Source organism: Caretta caretta, chromosome 1 (genome assembly GCF_965140235.1).
Source record: "Caretta caretta isolate rCarCar2 chromosome 1, rCarCar1.hap1, whole genome shotgun sequence".
NCBI classification, from domain to species: domain Eukaryota; kingdom Metazoa; phylum Chordata; order Testudines; family Cheloniidae; genus Caretta; species Caretta caretta.
The window spans coordinates 288161205-288187016 of NC_134206.1; the positions used below are offsets into that span (position 1 = coordinate 288161205).

The 25812-nt window shown below is 39.2% G+C and overlaps 1 protein-coding gene across 3 annotated transcripts in view; it reads right to left on the reverse strand.

Moving 5' to 3' along the window:
* Positions 1-528: 528 nt before the first annotated feature.
* Positions 529-25812, reverse strand: part of RAB3IP (RAB3A interacting protein) — a 56559-nt gene continuing 31275 nt past the window's right edge. For all 3 annotated transcript variants that reach the window (XM_048835802.2, XM_048835801.2, XM_075124366.1), the window contains 7 exons: positions 22787-22864; positions 22181-22384; positions 18554-18682; positions 11707-11819; positions 6872-6971; positions 6701-6770; positions 529-887 (listed from right to left, as the gene is read on the reverse strand). In XM_048835802.2, coding sequence (XP_048691759.1) covers positions 805-887; positions 6701-6770; positions 6872-6971; positions 11707-11819; positions 18554-18682; positions 22181-22384; positions 22787-22864 — 777 coding nt within the window. In that variant the 3' untranslated portion in view covers positions 529-804. The remainder of the gene's footprint in view (positions 888-6700; positions 6771-6871; positions 6972-11706; positions 11820-18553; positions 18683-22180; positions 22385-22786; positions 22865-25812) is intronic.

A 25812-nucleotide genomic window follows, 5' to 3' on the forward strand; every position in this document is an offset into this window, starting at 1 on the left:
CTTCAGTGTAGGAGAGAAAGCATAATCTCTCATGTCTTCATATCAAGACTGATGCCTTTCTGGAAGATTTGCTTTAGCAAAAATCCAAGTTAGGATTTAATCAACGAGTTACTTGGCTCAATAAAAGGGGTAACTGAGTTAAATCTAAGGGCCTGTTATACACAGATCAGACCAGATGATCTAATGGTCCTTTCTGGCCTTAAACTCTACAAATTTATAAATGAGAAACATAGGGAGAGGGCAACATTTAAAAAAATATTTCAGAGAACCCCAAATCCTCTTAGATATTTCCTTCCATACTGATGATCAATTGCCCAGATACGGCAGTGACGGGAACGTTTTAAGTGTTTAAGAGACACATTTACTCCCACCTGTTCATAAAATTCTGAGATGTACCTCAAACCAACTCTTTTCTAAGGGTCAGTACCCTACAGATTACAGAGTTTAGAGTGACTATGGTGGTGGTGGGGATGTGGGGTGGTGGTTCACATGCCATTCTGCATCATAAACTGTACAGGACAATAAAAACACGTCTTCAATCTAACATTTATTTAATCAGAGGTTTTGTTTTCAATTGTAAATTACAATAACAAGTACTTGCCACATTTTGTTCAACTGAAGTATCATATCTAAGCATACACAGCATAGGAGAGTTTAAAATAATCACAGTACTTAGTGCAATTTGCAAAAAGGAGAAAAGATCTTGGACCGACTTGTTGGAAATAAATATCAAGTGACAAAAAATTTCAGCCATTTTAGAGTTTATCCATATCGAAGTTCACGCATGCGCCAGACTGTAAAGAATTAGAGCTCTTCCTTGTAATATCCAAGTTTTGCCAATGACATCTCTTTTCTCAGCTGCATAACTTCCCAAAACATCTGATCCGCTGTACAAAACAGAAAGTGTAGAAAACTTACTGAAACTAAATCTCCATCCTCATTTCTTCAGGGTTTTTAACTGAAATATGTAGGCTACCTTATTCAAACAGTAGTTTCATCTTTAGAAACATTTTACAAAGTGGCATGATTTCAAAGCTAATTTCACCAATTTCAAAATCCCATCCTTTTATTTTGCACAAAGGAATATACAATGTTTTTCATTTATTTTTTTTAAAAACCATCCCTTCAACACACAGAGGTCATCCCAGTCAGGAGTGGGCTTTCTATTCACTTTATAACTGCAGATCTGCGACACACTGGCAGCCTTAAAAGAAGGCATGTTTAGAGCTCTTTTAAGTGACCTTTGGAATTGTGAGATGTAAAAAATGCAAGAATTTAAAATATTTAGTCCAGAGGCCTTGCCACTATGTGCAGTAATAATACATTAAGGAAACCTTGAATCCCCACATAAAGGGCTTAAACTATTAACTCCTCTGCATCCTTGATTGCTGGCGTGCCTGTTGCCAGAAATGGTTTTCCTTCTGCAGGATGCGTATGAACAGTTTCAAAGCAAAGTCTCATAGCAACCTTGCTGACATCGCTGTACCTAACCAGACCATAAAAACATGGAAGTTTGGCAGTCATACATGTATTTGTTATTCACTTTACTGGATATTGTTTGCAATGTTGTTGTAGCTGTGTTGGTCCCAGGATATGAGACACACATGGGTGAAGAGAGACACACAATCTTTCCAGCTACACAGAGCTGAAGAGCTCTGTGTAGCTCAAAAGCTTGTCTCCATCTTCCACCAACAGAAGTTGGTCCAATAAAAGATGATATCCTACCCACTTTATCTCTCACTTTACTGGATGTCAGAGTTGAAGTTTTCCATATAAAAATATCTTCACACTAAAAATGGCTTTTAAAATCAGAAATTTCCATAAAAATTGGGGGGCAAGGGGGTGCCACCCCCTCTTTTTTAAAAAACAAACTATGGAACAAACACTGACCTACTTTTTTCAGTTTAATCAATTTTCATCTTGCCTATTTCTTCTGAAAGAGGGGATCTTTTTTAGTGGCAAAATGGAAAAAAAAGAAAGGCGTAGAAACAGAAGGGAAAAAGGAAAACCAAAGTTTTTGGATTACGAAAAAGTGTTCCTTTTCAAAACCTGGGAATGAAAATTAAACTAACTTTTTCAACTGGTTCTACTGGATGTAAACAGTAATCTAGGAACATCAAAAATTTATGATTTTACATATGAAAAATGTTATCAAATGAGAGTGTGTTTGTATAGCCCCTAGCATAAGATGGTACAGTAAATGACTAGGGCTCCTACATGCTACAGTAATACAAATCATAATCATAATGAATTACATGGTTAAACACATAAGACAACAAGAGACACATCACTCTTACATCATCATCTTCCTTAGGATCATAGTCTTGGCTCTAAGTAAATGTAAAGGTATTGCTCAAATTAAGACTAAAAACTAAGTAAAATGTTTTCCCCGTCATCTTTCAGAAATTCTCGAACTCTAAGATAGAGTTCTATCTAAAATAAAAAGATAGCACCAGAAGCATACAAGTAGCAAAGAAGCATACAATACAGTATATGGATGACCACCATAAAAAAGCCTATATTCCCCTAACTCATTGTATACATTATCTGAGAAAATATTTGCATAAAGCAACAGGTCCAATTTATATAAAAAAATAAATTTTCCTAAAAGTGTGATGTAGTTGGAACATCAAGCCAAAATACTGAGTTCAGAGCATAGCTGTTAAACATTAACAATTCTGGTAAATAGGAAAATGTTTCCAATGTTATCTATTATAATCTCTCCCCTTCAAATAGTTTTCAGTCTTTTAATCTTCACAGTATTGTGGCAAGCATTATATCACAAACTGGGATAAATATAAGCTTTTTTGGTCAGAACAATATCCTCCTCTTAAATTCAATTGCTTTAAAATTAAGGCCAGTCATTTTCCAAGCATACTTCCTGCAATTTCCTTAAATTATTATTAGCAGAAACCAGTGACATATGCCTTACATATATTTGCACTAAACCTGTTCAATACTTAGGCTATGTCTACACTACTACTTATGTCGGTGGAACTTATGACACTTGTGGGTGACTTTTTCACACCCCTCAGTGATGTAAGTTACACTGCCCTAAGTACTGGTGTAGAAAGCACCGTAAGTACTGCCGCTCACTGAGGGTGGATTAATTAAATAGACAGGTGAGCCCTGCCAGTTGGCTTAGAGTGACTACACTAGAGAGCTTACAGCAACGTCACTGTAAGATCTCTAGTGCAGCCATAGCTTCAGAAGTAGGCTGTCTTCATGTAAATTTACTAGGGCTGTTGATTAATCGCCGCTAACTCATGTGATTAACTCAAAATGTATTGCAATTTTTAAAAAAATAGTTTTAATTGCGCTGTTAAACAGAATACCTATTGAAATTTATTACGTATTTTGAATGTTTTTCTATATTTTCATATAGATGATATTCTGTGTTGTAACTGAAATCAAAGTACTTTTTATTACAAATAATTGCACAATAAAAATGATAAACGAAATAGTCTTTTTCAATTCACCTCATAAGTACTGTAGTGCACTTTGTCATGAAAGTGCAACTTACAAAGGTAGATTTTTTTTGTTACATAATTGCACTCAAAAACAAAACAAAATGTAAAACTTCAGAGCCTACAAGTCCACTCAGTCCTACTTCTTGTTCAGCCAATCGCTAAGACAAACAAGTCTGTTTACATTTACAGGAGATAATGCTGCCCTCTTCTTATTTACCATGTCACCAGTAAGTGAGAACAAGCATTTGCATGGCAGTTTTGTAGCCGGCATTGCAAGGTATTTACGTAGCAGACACGCTAAACATTCGCATGCCCCTTCATGCTTTGGCCACCATTCCAGAGGACATGATTCCATGCTTATGATGCTCGTTAAAAAAATAATGCATTAATTAAATTTTTGACTGAACTGTTTGGGAGAGAATTGTATGTCCCCTTCTCTGTTTTACCCACATTCTGCCATATATGTCATGTTACAGCAGTCTCGGATGATGACCCAGCACATACTGTTCATTTTAAGAACACTTTCACTGCAGATTTCACAAAACGCAATGTAAGATTTCTAAAGATAGCTACAGCACTCAACCCAAGGTTTAAGAAAATAAAGTGCCTTCCAAACTCTGAGAGGGATGAAGTGTGGAGCATGCTTTCAGAAGTCTTAAAAGAGCAATACTCCGATACAGAAACTATAGAACCTGAACCACCAAAAAAGAAAATCCACTTTCCGCTGGTGGCATCTGACTCAGATAATGAAAATAAGCATGTGTTGGTCCGCACGGCTTTGGATTGTTATTGAGCAGAACCTGTCATCAGCATGGACACATGTCCCCAGGAATGGTGGTTGAAGAATGAAGGAACATGAATCTTTAGCGAATCTGGCACGTAAATATCTTGCGATGCTAGATACAACAGTGCCATGAGAACACCTGTTCGCACTTTCAAGTGACATTGTAAACATGAAGTGACAACTGACACATCCAACACATATTGTTGCCAATATACTGAAGTGGCAATCAACATTACTGAAGTTCTAGAGATAATGGAAACAAGCAATTATGGGGAATTTCTTGAAAAGCATCTATATTATTAGCTATGAAAATTTAGCAGCTGCAGCACAAGGCAAAGTTTACTCTGATAATAAAGAAAATTAATGGATTGTGAAGGCTGTAATATTTTGTGATTATACATTCTATGAATTTGATTGTTATTGTGTTTGCTATATAATTAGTAAGGATTAATTTAGGTATAGGTTAGTTTGTATCTAGACAGGAAAGCAGACAAACATTTCTGATAACCCTCTATTTACTGATACTTAAAAAGACAATGCAGGTGTCAATTCCTCAGACGTTTTACCTCCGCCATGCTAGGATCAGCAGTCTGGCTGGTGGGGAAGGTTTCAACTTGAAACCTCTGGGAGACTCCAAGTGAGAAAGAGAAACAAAGAACTTGAGAGTGGTTACAAACCTTGAGCCCCTGAAGTTCAGGAGAGAGGGAGACAGAGACTGTAGGGGTGCAGAGCAGTGGTGGGGGTGTCTGAATAAGCTAGACCTACCTAGCCTTTAGATAAGACAGATGCATGTAGACTTGTCTTGAAAACCCTTTTTCTTGTTATGCCTCATTCCTGCTGTTAAGATTAAAAGGTACTTTGTTTTGAACAGGCTGTTTTGTGTATTTTCACACTAGTCATAGCTCGCAAAAGGAAGATCACTAAGGCTCAAACCCAGTCAGGCTGCTGAGGAATCACAGCTGATATTGTGCCCCTGGAACAAGTCTGAAGGTAGGAGAATTGCAGGATTCCACCCTGAAAGAGGGAAAGGCAAGAGGACTGTCTCCTGAAGGGGTGCACTCAGAGACGAGGGGGTGGGGGGGTGGGAAGGAAGGTGGAGGAGTGGCAAAAGCGCAGACAGTCCTGAACCGTGACAATATTATTTTACTCTTTTATAAAAAATAAAGTCATTTGCCTCAAACATATTAGCAAAACTTAACAGTGACAGCAAATTTCTAAGTGAGGATAATCAATCACTGGAACTTAGTGAGGGATATAGTACATTCTCCATCACCAGACGTGTTTAAATCAAGTCTATATGTCTTTCTAAGGCAGTGGTCCCCAAACTTTTTTGTCTGCGCCTTTCCCCTTTTGGTCTGTGCACTCCCAGGAGCCACGGTTGGGCACCAGGGCCGGGAGCGAGGCCAGCACTGCAGCTGGGGCCTTGGCCGGGAGTGGGGCCACGGTCGGAGCCAGCTGCCACAGCTGAGAACAGGCCCACAGTCGGGGCCGGGAGCCAGTTCCCGTGGCCAGACCTGCAGCTGGGGCTGGAGTGGGGCTGGGGGCAGAGCAGGGCTGGGTGGAGCTCCCTCCCCACTCCCTATGGAGGCTGGCCCAGGCCCCACCACACACCTCTAAATGTTCCTCTGTGTCCCCTTAGGGGGGTGCGCCCCACAGTTTGGGGACCACTGTTGTAATTCAATCAGATTATTGGAGTGGAAGTAAGCATTGCTGGATGATATTTTGTGACACCTATGCTATGCAAATCAGATTAAATAATCATAACTGTCCCTCCTGACTTAAAAAATAACAAACCAAGCATGAAACTTTGCAAGGCTAGTGCACTTAAAAAATGAAGCTCAAAGCCTACTCCAAAAAGCAGTAAGTTTGCAAAATATCTCTCTAAAATTGTATAAATCTAAATTGTGGGCTGCAGTGTCTTCATAGCCAGCTCTATGTATCCATTTTACTGGAACTGAACAGTTCAACTGAGCTGCTTTCCTAATTACTAACCTAGATAGGAGCTTGGATAGAGAGCCAGCTGTCCAAAGCTTAGTCCAGAGAAGAATGAAGCTAGCAGATTGGGGAAACAGCCTGAGGAAATGGCAGCAATATTATCTGTTCCCTTTACTGGAGAATTCACCTATTGCTTGTCATTCACACTGTAAACTGGGTATCTAAGCAGACTGCTTCATGATGTCCTGATAGCAGCGGCTAAAAGCATATTTTCCATCTGCATTTGGCTCTTGCATATTTTTACACATTAAGCTCAGAACAACCACTGTTCATGTAAATACTGTATGAGAACACCTAATGTAATGACTAGTATATGGGTACCAGCAAAGGACCTTTCTGTCATATCATGTCACTATTGCCGTGCATAAGTGGGTATTTGGTATGTTTTAGACACAGATACACCATTTACCTGGATATTTACATCTGTACCAAACTACAGTTCTCCACTTACCATCCTGCTGCTTCACAAGTCCTTGTTGGATATACCGAATGTATGTAAAGAAGTTACACACAGAAGTGATCTAAATGAATGGGAAGGAAAAAAAAAGTTCTCATGTATTACATATCTGTATGGAAACACAATGTAAGCTCAAATGAATTCAAGATAAAGGTAGATACTTACCCTGTATCGGCAAAAAGGAGAAATATAGTAATAGCTGCTTGAGTCCCCTAACTTGATTCTATGCTTGCATGATTTACTTTGTCCACTGAGAGCACATTTCCTGTAAAATATAAAATTTGCTTATTTTGCTTTAAATGAAATTTTGGAAACTCAACCACCTGCAAATTTTAGGATGTAAGATGCTGTTTTAGTTGTTTTAAAGAAAGATATGTAGTAATAGTTGCTTGAGTTCCCCTTCCAGCCTCTTGACTTGTAGTTTGCAATTACTATTCTAGGTTGTCAGCTATTATGGTTTACAATGACTATTCTGTTTTTAACATTCTCGCCCCATTAAATTTTACTAATTTTAACATCTTCTTTAAGACCCTTAAGGCAGAACCTGAGAAAACTTGATCATTCTTAGTCATATATTCCCTCATTCATTACATTTCAAGTTGGTTGAATATAACTTGAAACAATGAGCTAGGGATTTGTCCAACAGAGCTCCTCATCTGTGGAATATGCTATTATATTTTGAGTTAATGTCAATTATTTGAAAATCAGTTAAAGAACTGCGCTTGACATTATATTTATTTGTCCTAAAGCACTGATATTTTATGTTGTTACACTGCTCAACCCTGAAACATTTGTGTAAGATGTATTTTATAAGATCAATTTTGCTTTTATGCTGACGTTTATATTGCATTTTGTATTCAAGGTACTATAAAAATCCTGAATAGAGGGACTGAAGTGAAAGCCTGACAGCAATGTTTTGGGCTGCCTTACAGAAAACTACGGTTAAATGACCAGGTCCATTCCCCGCCACACCCCAACCACTGTTTGTGGTCATCTGAATATAATAAGCATGCTGGCAGATATAATACATTGAGTCCCAGAGGAAGGGTCATGTTAGCCAATGGTGATCCAGCTAAACAATTAAGGGAAAGCACTAAGTTTAAATGAATTTTCACCTACATTCCTTAGCAACAGAAAAGGGGGTATTTACAATTTGGAATAATTCATCTTCCGCTTTATCTGATGGAAAAAAACTGTTGCTACAATAAAAGCTTCATATATATAACTAGAAAAAAGTTTTAGATTTTTCTGTAGCAACCACCAGCATAGTAACAGCACATCTCACAGGTAAATTAGGTTCCTATGGCAAGGTGAGTAGTGGACTTGAAGTTTTTTGCTCTTCTCCCTTCCATTCTACATTATCCAAAATCAGGAGGTACAAGAACCACACTCTCTTCAAAAATGAAACAAAAGCAACTAAAAGCACAATAGCTAAAATATTCTGTTGTGTTTATCTAAAAAGTATACATTCAGTGTTTATCAGACTAGCTGATCTCAATTTTGGCAAAGCTTTTGGGGAGAGGAGGAAAGACTTTAAAAGCTAGAAAATGTCTCCTGCTATGTTCTTACGGTTATACAAGTCTCATATGAAGTTCTTCTTCACTTAGCGCACAGTCAACCTGTGGAACTCATTGCCTGAGGAGGTTGCGAAGGCTAGGACTATAACAGTTTAAAAGAGAACTGGATAATTTCATGGAGGTTAAGTCCATTAATGGCTATTAGCCAGAATAGGTAAGGAATGGTGTCCATAGCCTCTGTTTGTCAGAGGGTGGAGATGGCTGGCAGGAGAGAGATCACTAGATCGTTACCTGTTAGGTTCACTCCCTCTTGGGCACCTGGCATTGGCCACAGACAGGATACTGGGCTGGATGGACCTTTGGTCTGACCCAGTATGGCCATTCTTATATTCTTAAGTCCTTTTAATATGCTAAAAATAATTTAGAAGCTCAAACCAATGCTTTAGAACAAAGATAAACCACTGTGACATGTATCCCATTGACGAAAATAGGAGATAGTCTGTGATGGTGACAAAACACATCAAGTCACATGATAGAGAAGAGCAGTTCACTACAATTCATTTAAAACTAATAAATAGGGCCCTACCAAATTAGCTGTCATGAAAAACGCATCAGACTGTGCAATCTGGTCTTGTGTGCGCTTTTACCCTATGCTACACAGATTTCATGAGGGAGACTAGTGTTTCTCAAATTGGGGGTCCTAACCCAAAAGAGTTGCAGGGGCGGGGGTCGCGGTATTGACTTCACAGCTGGGCGGCCGGAGAGCGGTGGCTGTTGGCCAGGTGCCCGGCTTGGAAGGCGGCACCCCAATACCATTTGAATATTAATGACCTACTTTAAAAAAAAAAAACACAACCTATAACCAATTTTTACAATTCTTACAATGACAAAACCCTCAGTCTAGCGTATTGCCTACAAGTAAATAACTAGCCTGGGTTAGCTATTTAAATCAATCTGCTAGGAAGTTCTCCATGACAAAGTTGTTATTAAACACATAACTGATCATAAAATGGAGTTTATATCCCATGGGAAATTCAAAATATGTTTTGGTTCCAAAATATTAAATATGTATAATAAAACATAGAAGTCAATATGAAACATTTTATTCTATGACTCCCTGCCGCATGGGAATTGAACTTTGTTAGAGGAAATATTAAGACAGGGACCATCTTTTTGTTCTGTTTGTACAAAGCCTAACATAATGGTGTCCGGGTCCATGATTGAGTTTCCTAGGTACTGTGGTGGTGGTGGTGGTGGTAATCATCATCATCACCACCACCACCACACATGTAAAACACAGGCAGAATAACACTGCAGAAAAAGCCTATGAGGAATTTAATAATCTTTTGGTACTTCACTTAAGTAAGACACATAAGGAAGAGTAATATTTAATTCATTAAAATGATCCAGTCCTTGACTTAAGGATTCAATTTTCTCCACTGCTCTTTTGTGTTCTAAAGCACTATCTATACTTAAACAAAATAAATCCTCACAATGTCTATTTCCTGAAGAGTGTTTGATCTAACATTAGATAGGTAAGTTACATGCAATAAGTTAAATTGCAAGAGGCTGTGAATGTGGACACCATCTGAGGGGACACTATCCGTTGAAAGGCTTCATGAAAGAAATAGGTATGAAGAAACAGAAAGTACAGAACGGAATGAGTAATATTCCCAGAACAGGGAAGGAGTGGGAGGGAGTTAAGACAATGATCGGGGGGGGAGGTTCTTCTCATACAGAGGATGTTGAGTAGAACCTATGATGTGCCCCAACCAGGGCTGCAATAAAGAGGGGGATAGAGCTTGATTACCCCCACAGGATTCAGATAATTATTCCCACAAGGTACTCAGAACTAAGCAGCATGTATTATATACCATATAGCACTGAAGTAAATATCATACCAGCAACTAACCTGGAGTGGTGGAACCCCACGATTTTTTGCGCTTGTCTTGTGAGTACTGGTAGTAATGACACAGTTATGGCCGAGGGACTACGTTGACGTTTAAGAATATGCAAACCTTTAATGATTTTGGGGTTCTGCATGGTTCAAAAGTAGTGAGTGTGTGACTTCTCATTAAACAGCTTCTTTAAAAAAAAATTCTGAATCTTCCTTCAAAGTGTGGTCAAAATATTTTCCTTTTCTCTTTTTTAGGAAAAGTGGGGAATAGCAAAACAAAATGCAAATATCCTACATTAAATATGATACGAGACACCATAATGATTTTTGTAATTTTTTAAATATACAAGTAGAGCTGGAACAGTTTTCCATCAGAAAATGCAGATCTGTCAAAGTGAAATGTTTTGTGGGAACATGTTTATTTGACAAATTGTTTTGACAGAAGAGAGTAGACGACTTGGGTTTTCCTGCCAGGAGGCTCACCATTTGCTTAAACAGTCCTGGCTCTCTCTTTATAGATGACCTCTAAACTCCTTGCTTTCTTCTGCACATCTATTGCAAGAGCCCTGTTCCAATGCCTTAGTCACCTCTCGGTCCAATTGCTACAGCCTCCTCTTCTCCAAATTCCCATCATCATAGCTTACTTCATACTGCTGCAGTTCCATCCAGAATGCAGCTGCTAACACAATCTTTATTTCCTGTTACTTACACCCCATCCTCTTCTCTCTTCCCGCATCAGCTTCAAACTCATCCTCATCTCAACTCCACCCTCCTATCTATGCTTGTTGGTGAGGCCTTGCTCCTTGCCGTCCTCTTGAGTGCCTTCAACTGCTTCCTTTGTCTTGGTTCCAGAATTTTTTCATGCAGCTTGCTATGCTTGAAACACCTCCAGATATCAAACACTCACTCTCTATTTCTTCATACCTACTTCTTTCATGAAGCCTTTCAATGGATAGTGTCCCCTCAGATGGTGTCCACATTCACAGCCTCTTGCAATTTAACTTATTGCATGTAACTTACCTATCTGATGTTAGATCAATCACTCTTCAGGAAGGAAACTTTGTGAGGGTTTACTTTGTTTAAGTGTAGATGGTGCTTCAGAACACAAAAGAGCAGCAGAGAAAACTGAACCTTTAAGTCAAGAACTGGATCATTTTAATGAATTAAATATTACTCTTCCTTATGTGTCTTACTTAAGTGAAGTACCAAAAGATTATTAGATTCCTCATAGGCTTTTTCTGCAGTGTTATTCTGCCTGTGTTTTACATGTGTGGTGATGAGGATGATGATTACCACCACCACCACAGTACCTAGGAAACTTAATCATGGACCCAGACACCATTATGTTAGGCGTTGTACAAACAGAACAAAAAGATGGTCCCTGTCCTCATTTATTTTCCCCTAACAGAGTTCAGCATAGCATTCTAATATTCTTGATGCAGAGGCCATAAACAAAAGGTTAAGATATATCCATTTTATTAGGGTCATGCAACAGTTACAACAGTTCAATCAAACACAAGAACCATTCAAATGCCAAATGAAAAATATTGTGCCTCTCATATGACAGAATATTTGGTGTAACATACTTTGGTCCCCCACATTCAACTGCAGAAGCTTTCACAAATCGAACAGGTTGCAGGCCAACTGGTTCAATGCTCAAGGTGTTGTTTTCAACAGCCTCTAGAACAGCTGAAGCCAACTACAAAAGGATAGCAAAGAAAGTAATTAGAAGTAGTTTGACATTATCCATTGCACTGAAGTAATACAAGATTTACAGCTATATAAATATCATTTAATTAAAGCAAAGTCTAAACATGCAAATTCAACACCCCAGATAGGTTAAGAAGTTGCCCTGTATGTCAGTGTAAATAGGACCTTTTGGTTTTAACTCCAGGCTCCTCTCCAAATAACCCTGAACTCCAAGCTGTGAGGTAACTGCATTTAGAACAACAAAAACAAAAAGTCTAGTTTGTTTTCTTGTTAAGCATTGACTCATAGTGAAATTATTCTTCTTAAGCTGAATCAAACATGCTTTTAAAGCAAGGAGTGTTTCAGTCCAAGTATCTGGGCATTCACTTTTAACATTTTTTTAAAGCCAATTATTATTTAAAAGATTTTCAGGAAGGAATAAAACCTGTTAATTTATAGAATACCTAAAAAACAATAGATCATTATCAATGTTGTCAAAGTAGGCTTGGTTATAATATTTTCCTGTGGAAACAACATAAAGCAAAAATTAAAATACCTTTCCCTAACTCATTTTCCTGACTCATTGTTTTAAAGTGCTTTTACATATAGATTCATAGATACTAAGGTCAGAAGGGACCATTATGATCATCTAGTCCGACCTTCCGCACAACGCAGGCCACAGAATCTCACCCACCCACTCCTGCGAAAAACGTCTCACCTATGTCTGAGCTATTGAAGTCCTCAAATCGTGGTTTAAAGACTTCAAGGAGCAGAGAATCCTCCAGCAAGTGACCCATGCCCCATGCTACAGAGGAAGGCGAAAAACCTCAGGGCCTCTTCCAATCTGCCTGGAGGAAAATGCTAACTAAGCAGGATGTGACTCAATATCAGCCCATATGATTGTTTAAATAGACTCAACAGTTCTGTTTCGCTAATATAGTCCATTAAAGGGTTATTCCTCAATGGTTTCCACTAAACTCCTAACTGTATTATTAAAACAACTCTGTACCAGTGATCTTTGCTACCGCCTATATAGTGTTATTCTGCTTTGGATATTTTACAAATCAACTCACAGAATACAGTATTAAATAAGTTTAAATAGAATATTCCTTGTTTGCCCCTCCCCCAAGAAATAAAATAAAATAGTTCACATTCACAGCATATTTATACAGGCAAGAATTTATATAACACATCAACTAATCACATAAGCAGACATCACAACTTAATCTAGTTACCATTTAGTTTACACATTCAGTTCGTCTGGTTATACTTAAAGGAAAATAAAAGATGGTCACTCCATGTACAGTGATTATCTGTAATTTATGCACAGAAGTGGTAGTAGCTGCATCCTGGCCTTTTCAGGCAACAAATAAGTCTACAGTAGCAATTAACAGGGTGAGAGGGCTACAGAGGGAAAACAGTAAGATGGCCTAGTTATACAAATTAGAGACACAAATATGAACTACAAGAGCATACAGATAAAACATTGTACTGAAAGAAGTTAACGTACTGCTCTACATGGATTGCAAATGAACCAATATGCAAATAGCTACCCAGATTGTATGCCAATGGCCATTTGAAAGAAGACTGGATGAATCATGATAGAGTGATACACCAGTCAAGTGAAGACATGAGACTGTTCATAGAATCACAGAATCATAGAATATCAGGGTTGGAAGGGACCTCAGTAGGTCATCTAGTCCAACCCCCTGCTCAAAAGCAGGACCCATCCCCAATTAAATCATCATCATGTTGTATGCAGGAGGAAAATTTAGCACTGTGCCAGGAAAGGCTGTCAATGTTCACCTGCTTCAAACAAATGAATCTCTGTAGACTTAAAAGATTCAATCTTGCCTCTTGTATTTTAGGAAGATCCAAGAATAAATTTCTTTTACTCTTAGGGCTGAATCTTCAACTGTACCCAGTAAGTGCTGTGTAGAGGTGACAGGGGCAAACTCACAAAGAAGGAATGACCTGGACCAGTTCTGTGCTTTTTCCAGCACAGCTTAGGACACTCTTAGGGCTGCTCTAAACAGTGCAGGTATGTAATGAGCTCTCTTGCTGATAGTGATTCTAGGAGTGTAGCATGCTCCAACCACACCTCTTTCTGACCCCACAGCATCACTGGAAAATCTGGGAATGGGGTCCAGGAGTTGTGTAGAACCAGCCTTAGATTTCCCCATGACAGCAAATACACAACTGGCTGCTTACTGGCTACAACAGCTTTCCATCCCTTTTGTCCCACCTGAGGCCTTGATCTCATTTACAATTTACTGTAAAAGGTTGTGTTTCTTTCTTTACGGTCGGGGGAGGAGGAGGTTAGCAATCAAAATGAACGTCCTCTTTCATGTCTTTACTGTAAAACACGCAGATTTCCAAAACAGTAATACCTCTCCCTACTTGAAACATGAGAATTCTTACTTTTTTTTATTTATTTATTTAACTCTGGATCTCACCACAGTCATTTGGAACTATTTGCATCTCCATTTTTCTGTAAAATTGATAGGCCAGGCTAGGAGCAGGAGGGATTGCATATTTTATCCTTGTACAGTCTCCTCTGTCCGGTTAATTGACTAACAATATTTTTAATTAAACCGTATAAAGGGTTTCTAGATGGAATAAGTTACAATAGGTAGAAACCGGAGAAAAGGCACTGAGAAAATATATCTGGCCATGACCAGCAAAGGCCAGTTTGACAGAAGGGAGGAGCAAGTTAATCTGTGTAGAACTGATATCTGGTGGATGAAAAATAAAAATGGTTTGCATGATGAAAAAGGTAACTTTTCTACTTATTTAAATTATCGTAGTGCTTAGGAGCCCCAGTCATGGACCAGGCCCCCACTGTGTGAGATACAGTACAAACAGCACAAAAAAGACAGTCTCTTGCCAAAGAGCTTACAAACTAGGTATAAGACAGACGAATACAGACCAACCAACAGGAGAGTACAAGGAAACGAGACAATATTGGTCAGCATGGTAGGCTGTGGCAAGACAACAGCAGCCTAGCCTAGCTGTTTTCAAGTATAGGCATCACCACAGTGGAGCGTTTTAAGGAATGATTGAACAAGAACAGTAAAATGGCGTTACACACGTTTACGGGGAGTACATCCCAAGCATACAGGGCAGGATGGGAGAAAGCACAAAAGTGCTTGTTTGAAAATTTAACAAGTGAGCTATGGAGGCTGGCATCATGGGCCAATCAGAGGTAAGTATCAACAGCTTGGTAGTGAATGATAATAGATAGGGTGGGGATAGGCTATGAAGGGCCTTGAAAGTGCTGACAAGTAGCTTAGGGTTGATATGATAGAGAAGAGGGTGCCAGTGGAGGGATGACATGGTCAAAGCGACAGGCTAGGAAAATATTTACAGCAACAAATGAAAATTCAAAATGCAGAAAAAAAAAATCAAAGAAGGTGAAATTCACACAACTGTTTTAATCCAAAATCAATTATGTTCCCAACTCTTTCACCTTTCTCTGAGCTTAGCCCTTCTGTCTAAGGCTTCCCTCCTCAAAGAAAGCAGAATGCACCACAGCCCTGGCTGCCTGCTCCAAAGCCTGACTTTCTCTGCTGCGCTGATAGATTGGGAGAGAAGACAGGTGTCTGCTGAGTAAAGGGTGTTGTGGCCTGTATGGCCATTTACATAAAGGCGTAAGTAAGAAAGATAGTAAATGGACAATGTCCCTCCTAAAAGGTCCCTAGTAAGATGAGAAGTACCCAATCCCCAATTCCTCAGGGCACTAGAGTTTGAAGGAGGGATAGGAGAAGAATGAGAGTCTCTACTTGAAAGAGTCATGTCTGGAATAGCAAGAGAACTCCAAGTTAGTATTGGATACAGTGACAGAGGTAGGGAAGGGGGAATCTGAACAACTGTGGTCTCCAACCTTTTTACGCACAAGATCACTTTTTGAATTAAAGTGCAACCCAGGATCTACCCCGCCCCTTCCCCGAGGCCCCACCCTTCTCACTCCATCCCCCACCCTCACTTACTTTCACTGGGCTGGGGTGCAAGGTCTGGGCTGGGGCCGAGGGGTTCAGAGTGTTGGAGGGGGCTCCGAGCTGAGCCTGGGGCAGGGGTGCAGGAGGGGGTGAGGGGTGTGAGCTCTGGGAGGGAGTTTGGGTGCAGGAGGGGGCTCTGGCCTGGGGCAGAGTGCTGGGGTGCAGGAGGAGGTATGGGGTGCTAGCTCTGAGAGTGGGCTCCAGAGCTGGGACAGGGGTTCAGGATGCAGGAGTGAGTTCAGGGTGCTGGCTCTGAGAAGAGGCTCAAGACTGGGGGTTGGGGTGCAAGCTCTGGAAGGGGGCTCAGGGCTGGGGCAGAGGTGCGGGCTCCTGCCAGGCAGCACTTACCTTAGGTGGCAGCGCAGCAGCGCTAAGGCTCCCTGCCTGCCCCACGCCACTCCCAGAAGCGGCCAGCATCTCCCTGTGGTGCCTGGGGCGGGGGCATGGCTCCACATACTGTCCCTCTCTGCAGGCATGGCCCCCGCAGTCCCAATTGGCCGCTGTTCCCCATTCCCGGCTAATGGGAGCTGCAGGGGTGATGCCTGCACACAGGAGCAGTGCATGGAGAACCCCTGCCCCACCCCCATCAGGGGCCGCAGCGACCCTGCCTGAGCCCCGCTGCGCCATTGAACTTTTAAAAAGAAAAGGAGTACTTGTGGCACCTTAGAGACTAACAAATTTATTTGAGCATGAACTTTCGTGAGCTACAGCTCACTTCATCGGATGCATTCAGCGGAAAATACAGTGGGGAGATTTATATACACAGAGAACATGAAACAATGGGTGTTATCATACACACTGTAAGGAGAGTGATCACTTAAGATGAGCTAATACCAGCAGGAGGGGGGGTGGGAGGGAAGAAAACCTTTTGTAGTGATAATCAAGGTGGGCCATTTCCAGCAGTTGACAAGAACGTCTGAGGAACAGTGGGGGGGAGGGAATAAACATGGGGAAATAGTTTTACTTTGTGTAATGACCCATCCACTCCTAGTCTTTATTCAAGCCTAAGTTAGTTGTATCCAGTTTGCAAATTAATTCCAATTCAGCAGTCTCTTGGAGTCTGTTTTTGAAGTTCTTTTGTTGTAATATTCCGACTTTTAGGACTGTAATCGAGTGACCAGGGAGATTGAAGTGTTCTCCGACTGGTTTTTGAATGTTATAATTCTTGACGTCTGATTTGTGTCCATTTATTCTTTTACGTAGAGACTGTCCAGTTTGGCCAATGTACATGGCAGAGGGGCATTGCTGGCACATGATGGCATATATCACATTGATAAATGTGCAGGTGAACGACCCTCTGATACTGTGGCTGATGTGATTAGGCCCTATGATGGTGTCCCCTGAATAGATATGTGGACACAGTTGGCAATGGACTTTGTTGCAAGGATAGGTTCCTGGGTTAGTGGTTTTGTTGTGTGGCGTGTGGTTGCTGGTGAGTATTTGCTTCAGGTTGGGGGGCTGTCTATAAGCAAGGACTGGCCTGTCTCCCAAGATCTGTGAGAATGATGGGTCGTCCTTCAGGATAGGTTGTAGATCCTTGATGATGCACTGGAGAAGTTTTAGTTGGGGGCTGAAGGTGATGGCTAGTGGCGTTCTGTTATTTTCTTTGTTGGGCCTGTCCTGCAGTAGGTAACTTCTGGGTACTCTTCTGGCTCTGTCAATCTGTTTCTTCACTTCAGCAGGTGGGTATTGTAGTTGTAAGAACGCTTGATAGAGATCTTGTAGGTGTTTGTCTCTGTCGGAGGGGTTGGAGCAAATGCGGTTGTATCGTAGAGCTTGGCTGTAGACAATGGATCGTGTGGTGTGGTCTGGATGAAAGCTGGAGGCATGTAGGTAGGCATAGCGGTCAGTAGGTTTCCGGTATAGGGTGGCGTTTATGTGACCATCGCTTATTAGCACTATAGTGTCCAGGAAGTGGATCTTTTCTGTAGACTGGTCCAGGCTGAGGTTGATGGTGGGATGGAAATTGCTGAAATCATGGTGGAATTCTTCAAGGGCTTCTTTTCCATGGGTCCAGATGAAGATGATGTCATCAATGTAGCGCAAATAGAGTAGGGGTATTAGGGGATGAGAGCTGAGGAAGCGTTGTTCTAAGTCAGCCATAAAAATGTTGGCATACTGTGGGGCCACACGAGTACCCATAGCAGTGCCGCTGATCTGAAAGTATACATTGTCCCTAAATGTGAAATTAGTTATGGGTGAGGACAAAGTCACAAAGTTCAGTCACCAGGTTTGCCGTGACATTATTGGGGATACTGTTCCTGATGGCTTGTAGTCCATCTTTGTGTGGAACATTGGGGTAGAGGGCTTCTACATCCATAGTGGCCAGAATGGTGTTTTCAGGAAGATCACTGATGGATTGTAGTTTCCTCAGGAAGTCAGTGGTGTCTCCAAGATAGCTGGGAGTGCTGGTGGCGTAGGGCCTGAGGAGGGAGTTGAACTTTTAGCGGCTGGAGATTGTGATTGACTGTCAGAGGCTCCAGGATCGACCAGTAGATTGCAATCTACGGGCTGGTGACCACTGCTGTACAACATCTTACCACTTTAAGTTAGGCTTCAGCCCTTCACTTTGACTAGTGCAATTTTTTTTATAATGAGGCAAATAGCTAAATATTATGTAACTATGTGAAGAAATAATTTACAGCCTTCAGGTACTGAGTAAAACATGTGGAAACAACTGTTCCATGAGTACCTATGTACATTATATAAAGACAGCATCAACATTTAGACAGAATAAATACATTACCTCACTTTTTGAGAAGGTTAAACATGGGAAGATATCTTCCTGATAGATTTTATCTAAGAAAGGGCATGTTCTGTCCATCGTCGGCTCATCCTTCCAGGATCTGAATTCATTATACAGAGATAAGTCAGCCTAACAAACAAACCCAGAAAGATACTTTTTAAACAAAAAGAAGTTATATTCTAGTGACAAATGTTATGGATTACAGCAGTTCTGCTAAAACTGAACAGTTAATACCACCTGCATTTCAATCAACAAGCATTAGAACCAATACCACTATTCCACATTATTCTATAGCTCCAGCAACTGCACATTAACCACACTTTTTTTTAAAATCTCTGCTTTGCCTAAGTATACAAAAATAAGCAATTTAAGTTGTGTTGTTTCATGTATCTTGAACTTATTGCAGTATTAGGGCACTGAAATATTAAAAAATGAGACAAGAGAGGAAACTGGCAAGTCACTGAAGTCTTGAAGTCAGGATACCCTTGGCAATACAAGAGAAACTGTTTAACTGGAAGAAGTCACTAATTCTTTTACATCTGTGCATCTGTTACATCCTTTCAGTCTGTCCACTGCTTATTTTCTGAATTTGAAAAGTTTGGTAAGGTGACCAAATCTAAGTGATCTGTTAATATTATATTTAAAAGCAAAGTAAATAAACAAATACCTTTGTATGTCTACAGAATTTAATGTAAGAGTAGAATCGAGCCCATCATTTTAAACTCGCTGTTATTCTTCATTTGAGGTCCCTCAAAGTCCAAAAACTTCATTCTCCCACTTTGCTAAGCCTATCTCATGCTATAATTTCACAGGTACCACATAGCATTTATTGGAACATGAAGCCAAACCACATGAGATCATGTTCGGGGGGGGGGGGGAAGGTACATTGGGAAAGCATGAAGGGGAAATAATTGGTGGGGTTTTGGGGAAAGGGTGGGAGTTGGTGTAGTTTTTATTATTAATTCACTTCTTGATGGAACTGATGGAGCTTATGAGAGCTCTGAATGAGAAAGATAGTGTCTTGATGAAGTGGGATTGGAATGGTATTTTATGCACAGGCAGCAGCACTAAAGGAGACAGAAGCAGAAGCGAAACAAATAAATGGGATGTTGAGGATGGATCACCCACTTGTCCTTTTGCCCTACAAACCTGTCTTCCTTAACACACAGAATACCCTCCCTGAACTGATTCATAAGGCTACTACCGTCTCCTCACAACCCCTTCAAGATCCACACCTGCCTACAGAAAAATGAAATTAAAATAGCTACACAGAGTTCCAATGAGGACCAATGATGTCCATCTACTTACTTATATTTGAAAATAAAAAAACCTTTTAGATTTGAAGTTATGAAGATGTCACTAACTAGCCACATTAACTTTGTGACCTTATTACCATTACCCTCATCTCCTTTCCTTCCTACTGTTTGTTACAATCTAATATGATGACACAAGTGAGTGTAAACTCTTTGGGGCCAGAACCATGTCTTCCTATAGTTGGTGTAGTGCCTACCTCCATAGGGCCCTTGCACACTACTGTCATAATATAAATGAAGATTTAGGGAATGGTCTTGGTTTTGTCTGTAAATTAATCCACAGTTAAAGGTCAAATGAGGAGGTATGTGTGAGGGAAGCAGGAAGGAAAGAGTTGGATATGTAGGTCAATAGCATGAAAGCTGAAGAGGGTCGAGGACTGTGAGGTGAGGAAGGGTGAATGCCATTTAAATAAATAAGAGATGGGGAAGATGTGGCCACCTAGAGGATGGCAGAGGACAGTTATGGACTGAGAGAAGAAAACAGAAACTCACTGACAAACTTGGAGAACTGAAAACAGGAAAAGTTCGAAATAGAGAAAAAGGAAGAGAAGCCCATTGATGGATTTTCTGGGCCACCTCATGATTAGGGACTGTGAAAGAGAAGAAGCTGTTGTTTTAGTGAGATGGAATGAGCAAGAGTTCAGAAACTATGAATGGGGTGGGTGTTCTAGAGGAAAGTAACGTTCAACAAGCAGACACACCCAACTGAGAATTTAATTATGCTTATTTTATAGTATGCTTGTTAGAAAGAATATAAGGTTTAAATTACCATTTAAAAATCATTTTAAAATATTCTATGTAAATGAGGCACTGCAGAGGGAAAATAATTCACACTAGAACAATCCTAATTGACTAAACTCAAAAGATTAGTTTATGTATATTAACCTCCTGTATACTATTCTAGTCTATCCATTTTCAGAGTTTTCCCTGATCTTTAGCATTTTACCATTTTCCTATAATTAGTTTTTAAAAAAAACACAGAATTTAGGCAGGCCAATTTATTTTCTATTAGATCCACCTGACTTTCACCTAGGTATAATCAAAGTCAGCTGTCTCAGTTAAACCAGATTGTAAATGCCTTTGTTGCTAAGCCACCAATCTCATTGTGCAAATGAAACACAATAAATGTATTCTGTTCCGTAAAGGAACATTCCCCGTAGCCTCAATCAAAAGCCTCAATCAAAATTCTGAGGCATGAGAAAATGAATGGTTTATCAATACCTTAAAGAGTCACCCACAGGGGTGAAAAACTTTTTTTAAAAAAAGCATAATTTTTGTATGTGTTTACTGAACATTTTGGAAATCTAACAGTCATTATTTACATTGCATTTATTTTTAGTATTTTGCTGAGTTTCCCTCTTCATCCAATATTTAAAAGAAACCAAGCTGACTTGAAAAGCTCTTTTTATTTGGCTTTCTGCTTCGTACTTTGAGTGCCTTATTCATTTCCTTTCTAGGTACTGAATGTGTATCTCTCTTCTATCCCCACTCTTTCCCTCATCAAATCAGCAGTGAATTATAATGGAACAAAATTTTAAAAGGGATACAATCATTATAAATTACTCTTCTGTCTGAATATTTTTCCATCTTTACAAACAGCACCTAAAATTACTAATATATGAAAGATTAGAGAATTATATTACAGCCCTTTAAAAAAATACTGGTGCAATAACATCATTTTGTATATAATTAGTTTCCTGATTTCCTCTATACAGTCAGTTTCCTTTGTGCTTGTTTCCCTTGAACAGCAACAAGAGAAAGAAAAACATTTTTAATTTAGTTGCAAAACAATTAAAATTGGCAAGTAGACTAAGAAGCAAGTGTAGGAAACAACTTTTTTTTTTTATTTTAGATTAACTAGATTTCAGAGTTATAGTTTGACTTTACCATGTGTTAGTCTGATTCTTCCCAGTTCTATGCCCAATAGTGCAGAAAGGCCTGAAATTAACCAAGTCTCATACATTTTCCAAATGTATAACAAAAAAGCTCACAGTATAAAAAACTCTTGCAGAAAATGTTAGAGGTAACTATCTTATAATATTTCAAATATTTAGAATCTTCTCCCCCGAAGAAAGCATTTAAAGGTAAACAGGAAGATTCAGAAATTCACCAGTTATTGATATGGAACTCCAAGATGAAACAGAAGTTAACAGAAAAAATCTCTGAAAGCAATCAGTGGTACACAAAGATTTTACAGACACATGCATAACCATACACAATTTTATAGGGAATGAAAATAAAATTGCTTTTTTAATTCAGGAAACATTAATGACCATCCCACTAGCCAAAAAGAACACAATCTTTGAACTGTTACCTCTTTGCAGTCTTTCACAATGGGCTGCACTGTGGTGAGGTCTTGATGACTGCCACACATAGCACTACTTGTACTTTTGTTTCTTGCATGTCCTTTTTTAAATGGAGCTTTTCCACTAGACTGAAGCTCCTTAGTTGGTGATGTTGGTGAAGTGGACAGTACTAGTGTTTTCAAAGCTGCTACTTCAGCCTGAAGGACATCAATCTTGAAAATGAGAAAATACAATTAAGTACTTGCAACCTAGGCACACATTATGGCATGATATAAATGCCAATTGGCAATACTGTTAGATACTTTTCAAATATGGATAGTGAATGTAATTGTCTTGATTTGCATAAAGAACAGCAACATGTACACCTTCAGAGCACAGTATGCAGTAGCACTGCTGTTTTGCTGTGTCCACTGCCAACTTTCAACATTGTGCTGGAAAAATCCAATGCCAAACCCAAAAGCGTTTACAGACTGTATATGTAGATGGCACAGAACAATTCAGTAATTATTAGCACAGATTTACACAAGTGAGGATCCTTTTTAAATTTTTTACCCACGAACAATTCTGGATTTAAACACTAATAATGCACAGAAAATAAGTTTGAAAAAACTCACCTTTCCCTGTGCTTCTTTTAATTGTTTTTCTGCAGTAGCTTGTTTGACATTAGCTTCTCTCACCATTTTGTGTGCTTCCTATAAAACAAAATGTTTTTGTAGTGTGCATGTTTCCCATAAAATAGCCACCCTACAAAATCCAGGGAAAAAAAACTTTTAAAAATAAATGACATAACCACCCATTTCTTCATGAAGATTACATATAAAAAGAGTAAGATTTGTGATGTCTCTTGGAATTTAAATAAAATAGTTATTAACTCAAAATATCTATAAACCTATTACTTTTGCAATGGCAAAACAAAGGGGATCAGCAGGCCCTGATCACAGACACTGGGCAACTGAAATCCTTTGCAGCCAACCCCTAAGCACCATGCCTGGCAGGACCTCCAAACTCCAATCAAGCTCTGGTGGCTGCCAACTGAAGACCCCACTCCTCTCTTGAGAAAGAGGACCAGCAGCAAGAGAAGCAACATAGGCACACATTCATACTCAAAGGAGCCTGCTTCTGCTCTCCTGTTGCCAGCAGAGCCAACCTCAATAATCTTAATTTGTGCATGAAGGCGGCTCGTTGAATGAATATATGAAGTCTAATACTTAACAGTAAAAATAAATTCAACAGGAAAACGGGCAACATAAAAACCAAACAAATATATCAGGCTAGAGATTAATAAATTACATTTAAAAAATGTAAATAGTAACGTGTTAAAAACAATCCAGGTAAGGAAGTAAGATTCAGCTAATAAAGGGAAATAGAAGAGAGCTAAGGGGTTAAGATTTTTTTTTTTTTTAAAAAAACATCATTTTGTCTGTATATGTCATGTCTATTTAAGCCTTGTTTCAACAACTTATTGCACATGGGTAAATGCTGTGACTGGCTGGTGCCAAGGAAAGTCAACACAATGGATTTAGACTATAAATTATTTGGGACACGGACCTAGCTTATATCTGTAGAGCGCCTAGCATATTTTTGGATGCTATATAAATAAAAGAAAAAATAATAAATCATTAAAGCAGGAATGACTTCGCTCCCCTTGGCTTACATGAGAGCTCTAGATTATGGGTTTATAAAATTACCTTAAATCACAACAGATACATGCAGGAATAAGAACACACACATTTATACAATCTGTACAGGTACATTTAACATTGACCATGCAGTTTCCAAGCAGGGATGCATCTCACAAAACAAAAAGTGTGTCATATTATTACAATTTAAGTATTTGGGATGTAAAACACACACACAACTATACAAAATAAATCCTGGATCCTGCACTGGGATATGCTAGTGTAACCCCTATTTCTTTTTCTTACATCACGGTGTTCAGCCAAACACACTCATTGCTGTTATTACTGCTGCTGTTTCTACTTGCTCTGAGTAGATATGGAAACATTCCCAGACAAGGTGGCAAGCCAATCAGTAGTGAATTCTGTCAGGGTTACAAAACTGGCAACCATTTGGAGGACCAGTCAGATCCCACCCAGTCCTGCAGGGAGAAGATAGAGCTGTCGGGGTAACCCAGATTAAATCTCTGGGTTGAATCTTAGTGCCATTTCCTACAATTTTACAGAAGTCAATAAGAGTTAGACTGGGAAACACCATTAAGAAGGAATTGCAGATTGGAGGCCAAATGTCTTCAGGAGGTGTACTATATCACCGAACCAAAGACAGTGTGTGAGCCTAAAAGCTGTGGTAATTATCAAGTTTTCTTTTCTTTCTTGTTTGAAGTTTACATATGCAATAGCGTGGATGCTGAAATAGTTGGTTATATACTATAACTAAACGTTTTACCTACTTGTCAATTTTACCTACTTGTAAATAAATTTGTTAGTCTCTAAGGAGTACACAAGTACTCCTTTTCTTTATGTGAAGGTAGAAGATCTCTGATTGTCAGAATCCCAATTCCTGTATTTATTTTGTAAGGAATTATATATATATGTGGCTTCAGGTTTAGGTCCTATAGTCTTCATTTCAAGGAAAACAACAAAATCTCTAGTTAGTGATATTCATCTAGCTAGGGTGCATTGTAACACTGTGCTGTAACAGTTTATTTTTGGAGTGTTATTCATAAAAAGGAATTTTAAATTATTAATTGTGTGTGCGTGCATAACTGGCTGATGGTAAAGACTGGTACAGGATTCCCAAGATGAGAAAGAAAGTGAATCTTATTATAATTTCCACTTTTAGTATTTATATGGTCCTATATAATCCAGCTGTAGTTTCTTACGATGACAGGAATTCATGGTCTGTATAAATACTTTAAGTCAGAGAGAGGAACTCCATAGCCAGAATTGGTAAGTAGATTGACTTACCTCCCCCTCTACATAGGTTACACTAGTACAAGCCCCTGTGCCCATTCAATGACCCAAGGAAGCCAATGAGACTCTGCATAAACACGAAGGTCCAGGCTTGTGGATCCCAATGCAGGATCAGGGCCCAAGGCCCTAGTGAAGTAATCACAGAAGTAAAGCTTCAGTGGTATGTTAACATTTGGGAGTGTTGAACACTTAAACACATTACAGAATAGTTACTAAATGCCCCACATTTCATGTTTTGCATATCAAATACAAATTAAATTAATTAATACAGATTAATACACTTTTTCATGGTGCTGTGACATGGCATCAATTTAATGTTTCAGAGGTATATTTATTTTTATGTGAAATACTTACCCAATTTCTCTCATTTTCCCCTCTCCTTTCTCTTGTTTACCATCTCTCTCTCTCTCTCATACACACACATTCTACCTTACTCTTTCTAGCCTTCTATTCATTCTTTTCCAATTACATGCCTCTGAACTCAATTTTTTTAAAATACTAGTCATCAGTATGCTGCCTCCTTTAAGTATAAATATATCTTTAGAATGGTTTCCTGAGATGGCACAAATTCATTCTCGCTATGATAACTATCCTTATCTTAACTTTAGAGATCCCCTTTGATATCTATGCTTCTAATTGTGCAACCAGATTCTATACTGACTGATTACACAAATGCACATAAATAACTGTGTATATTTAATAGGTTTATT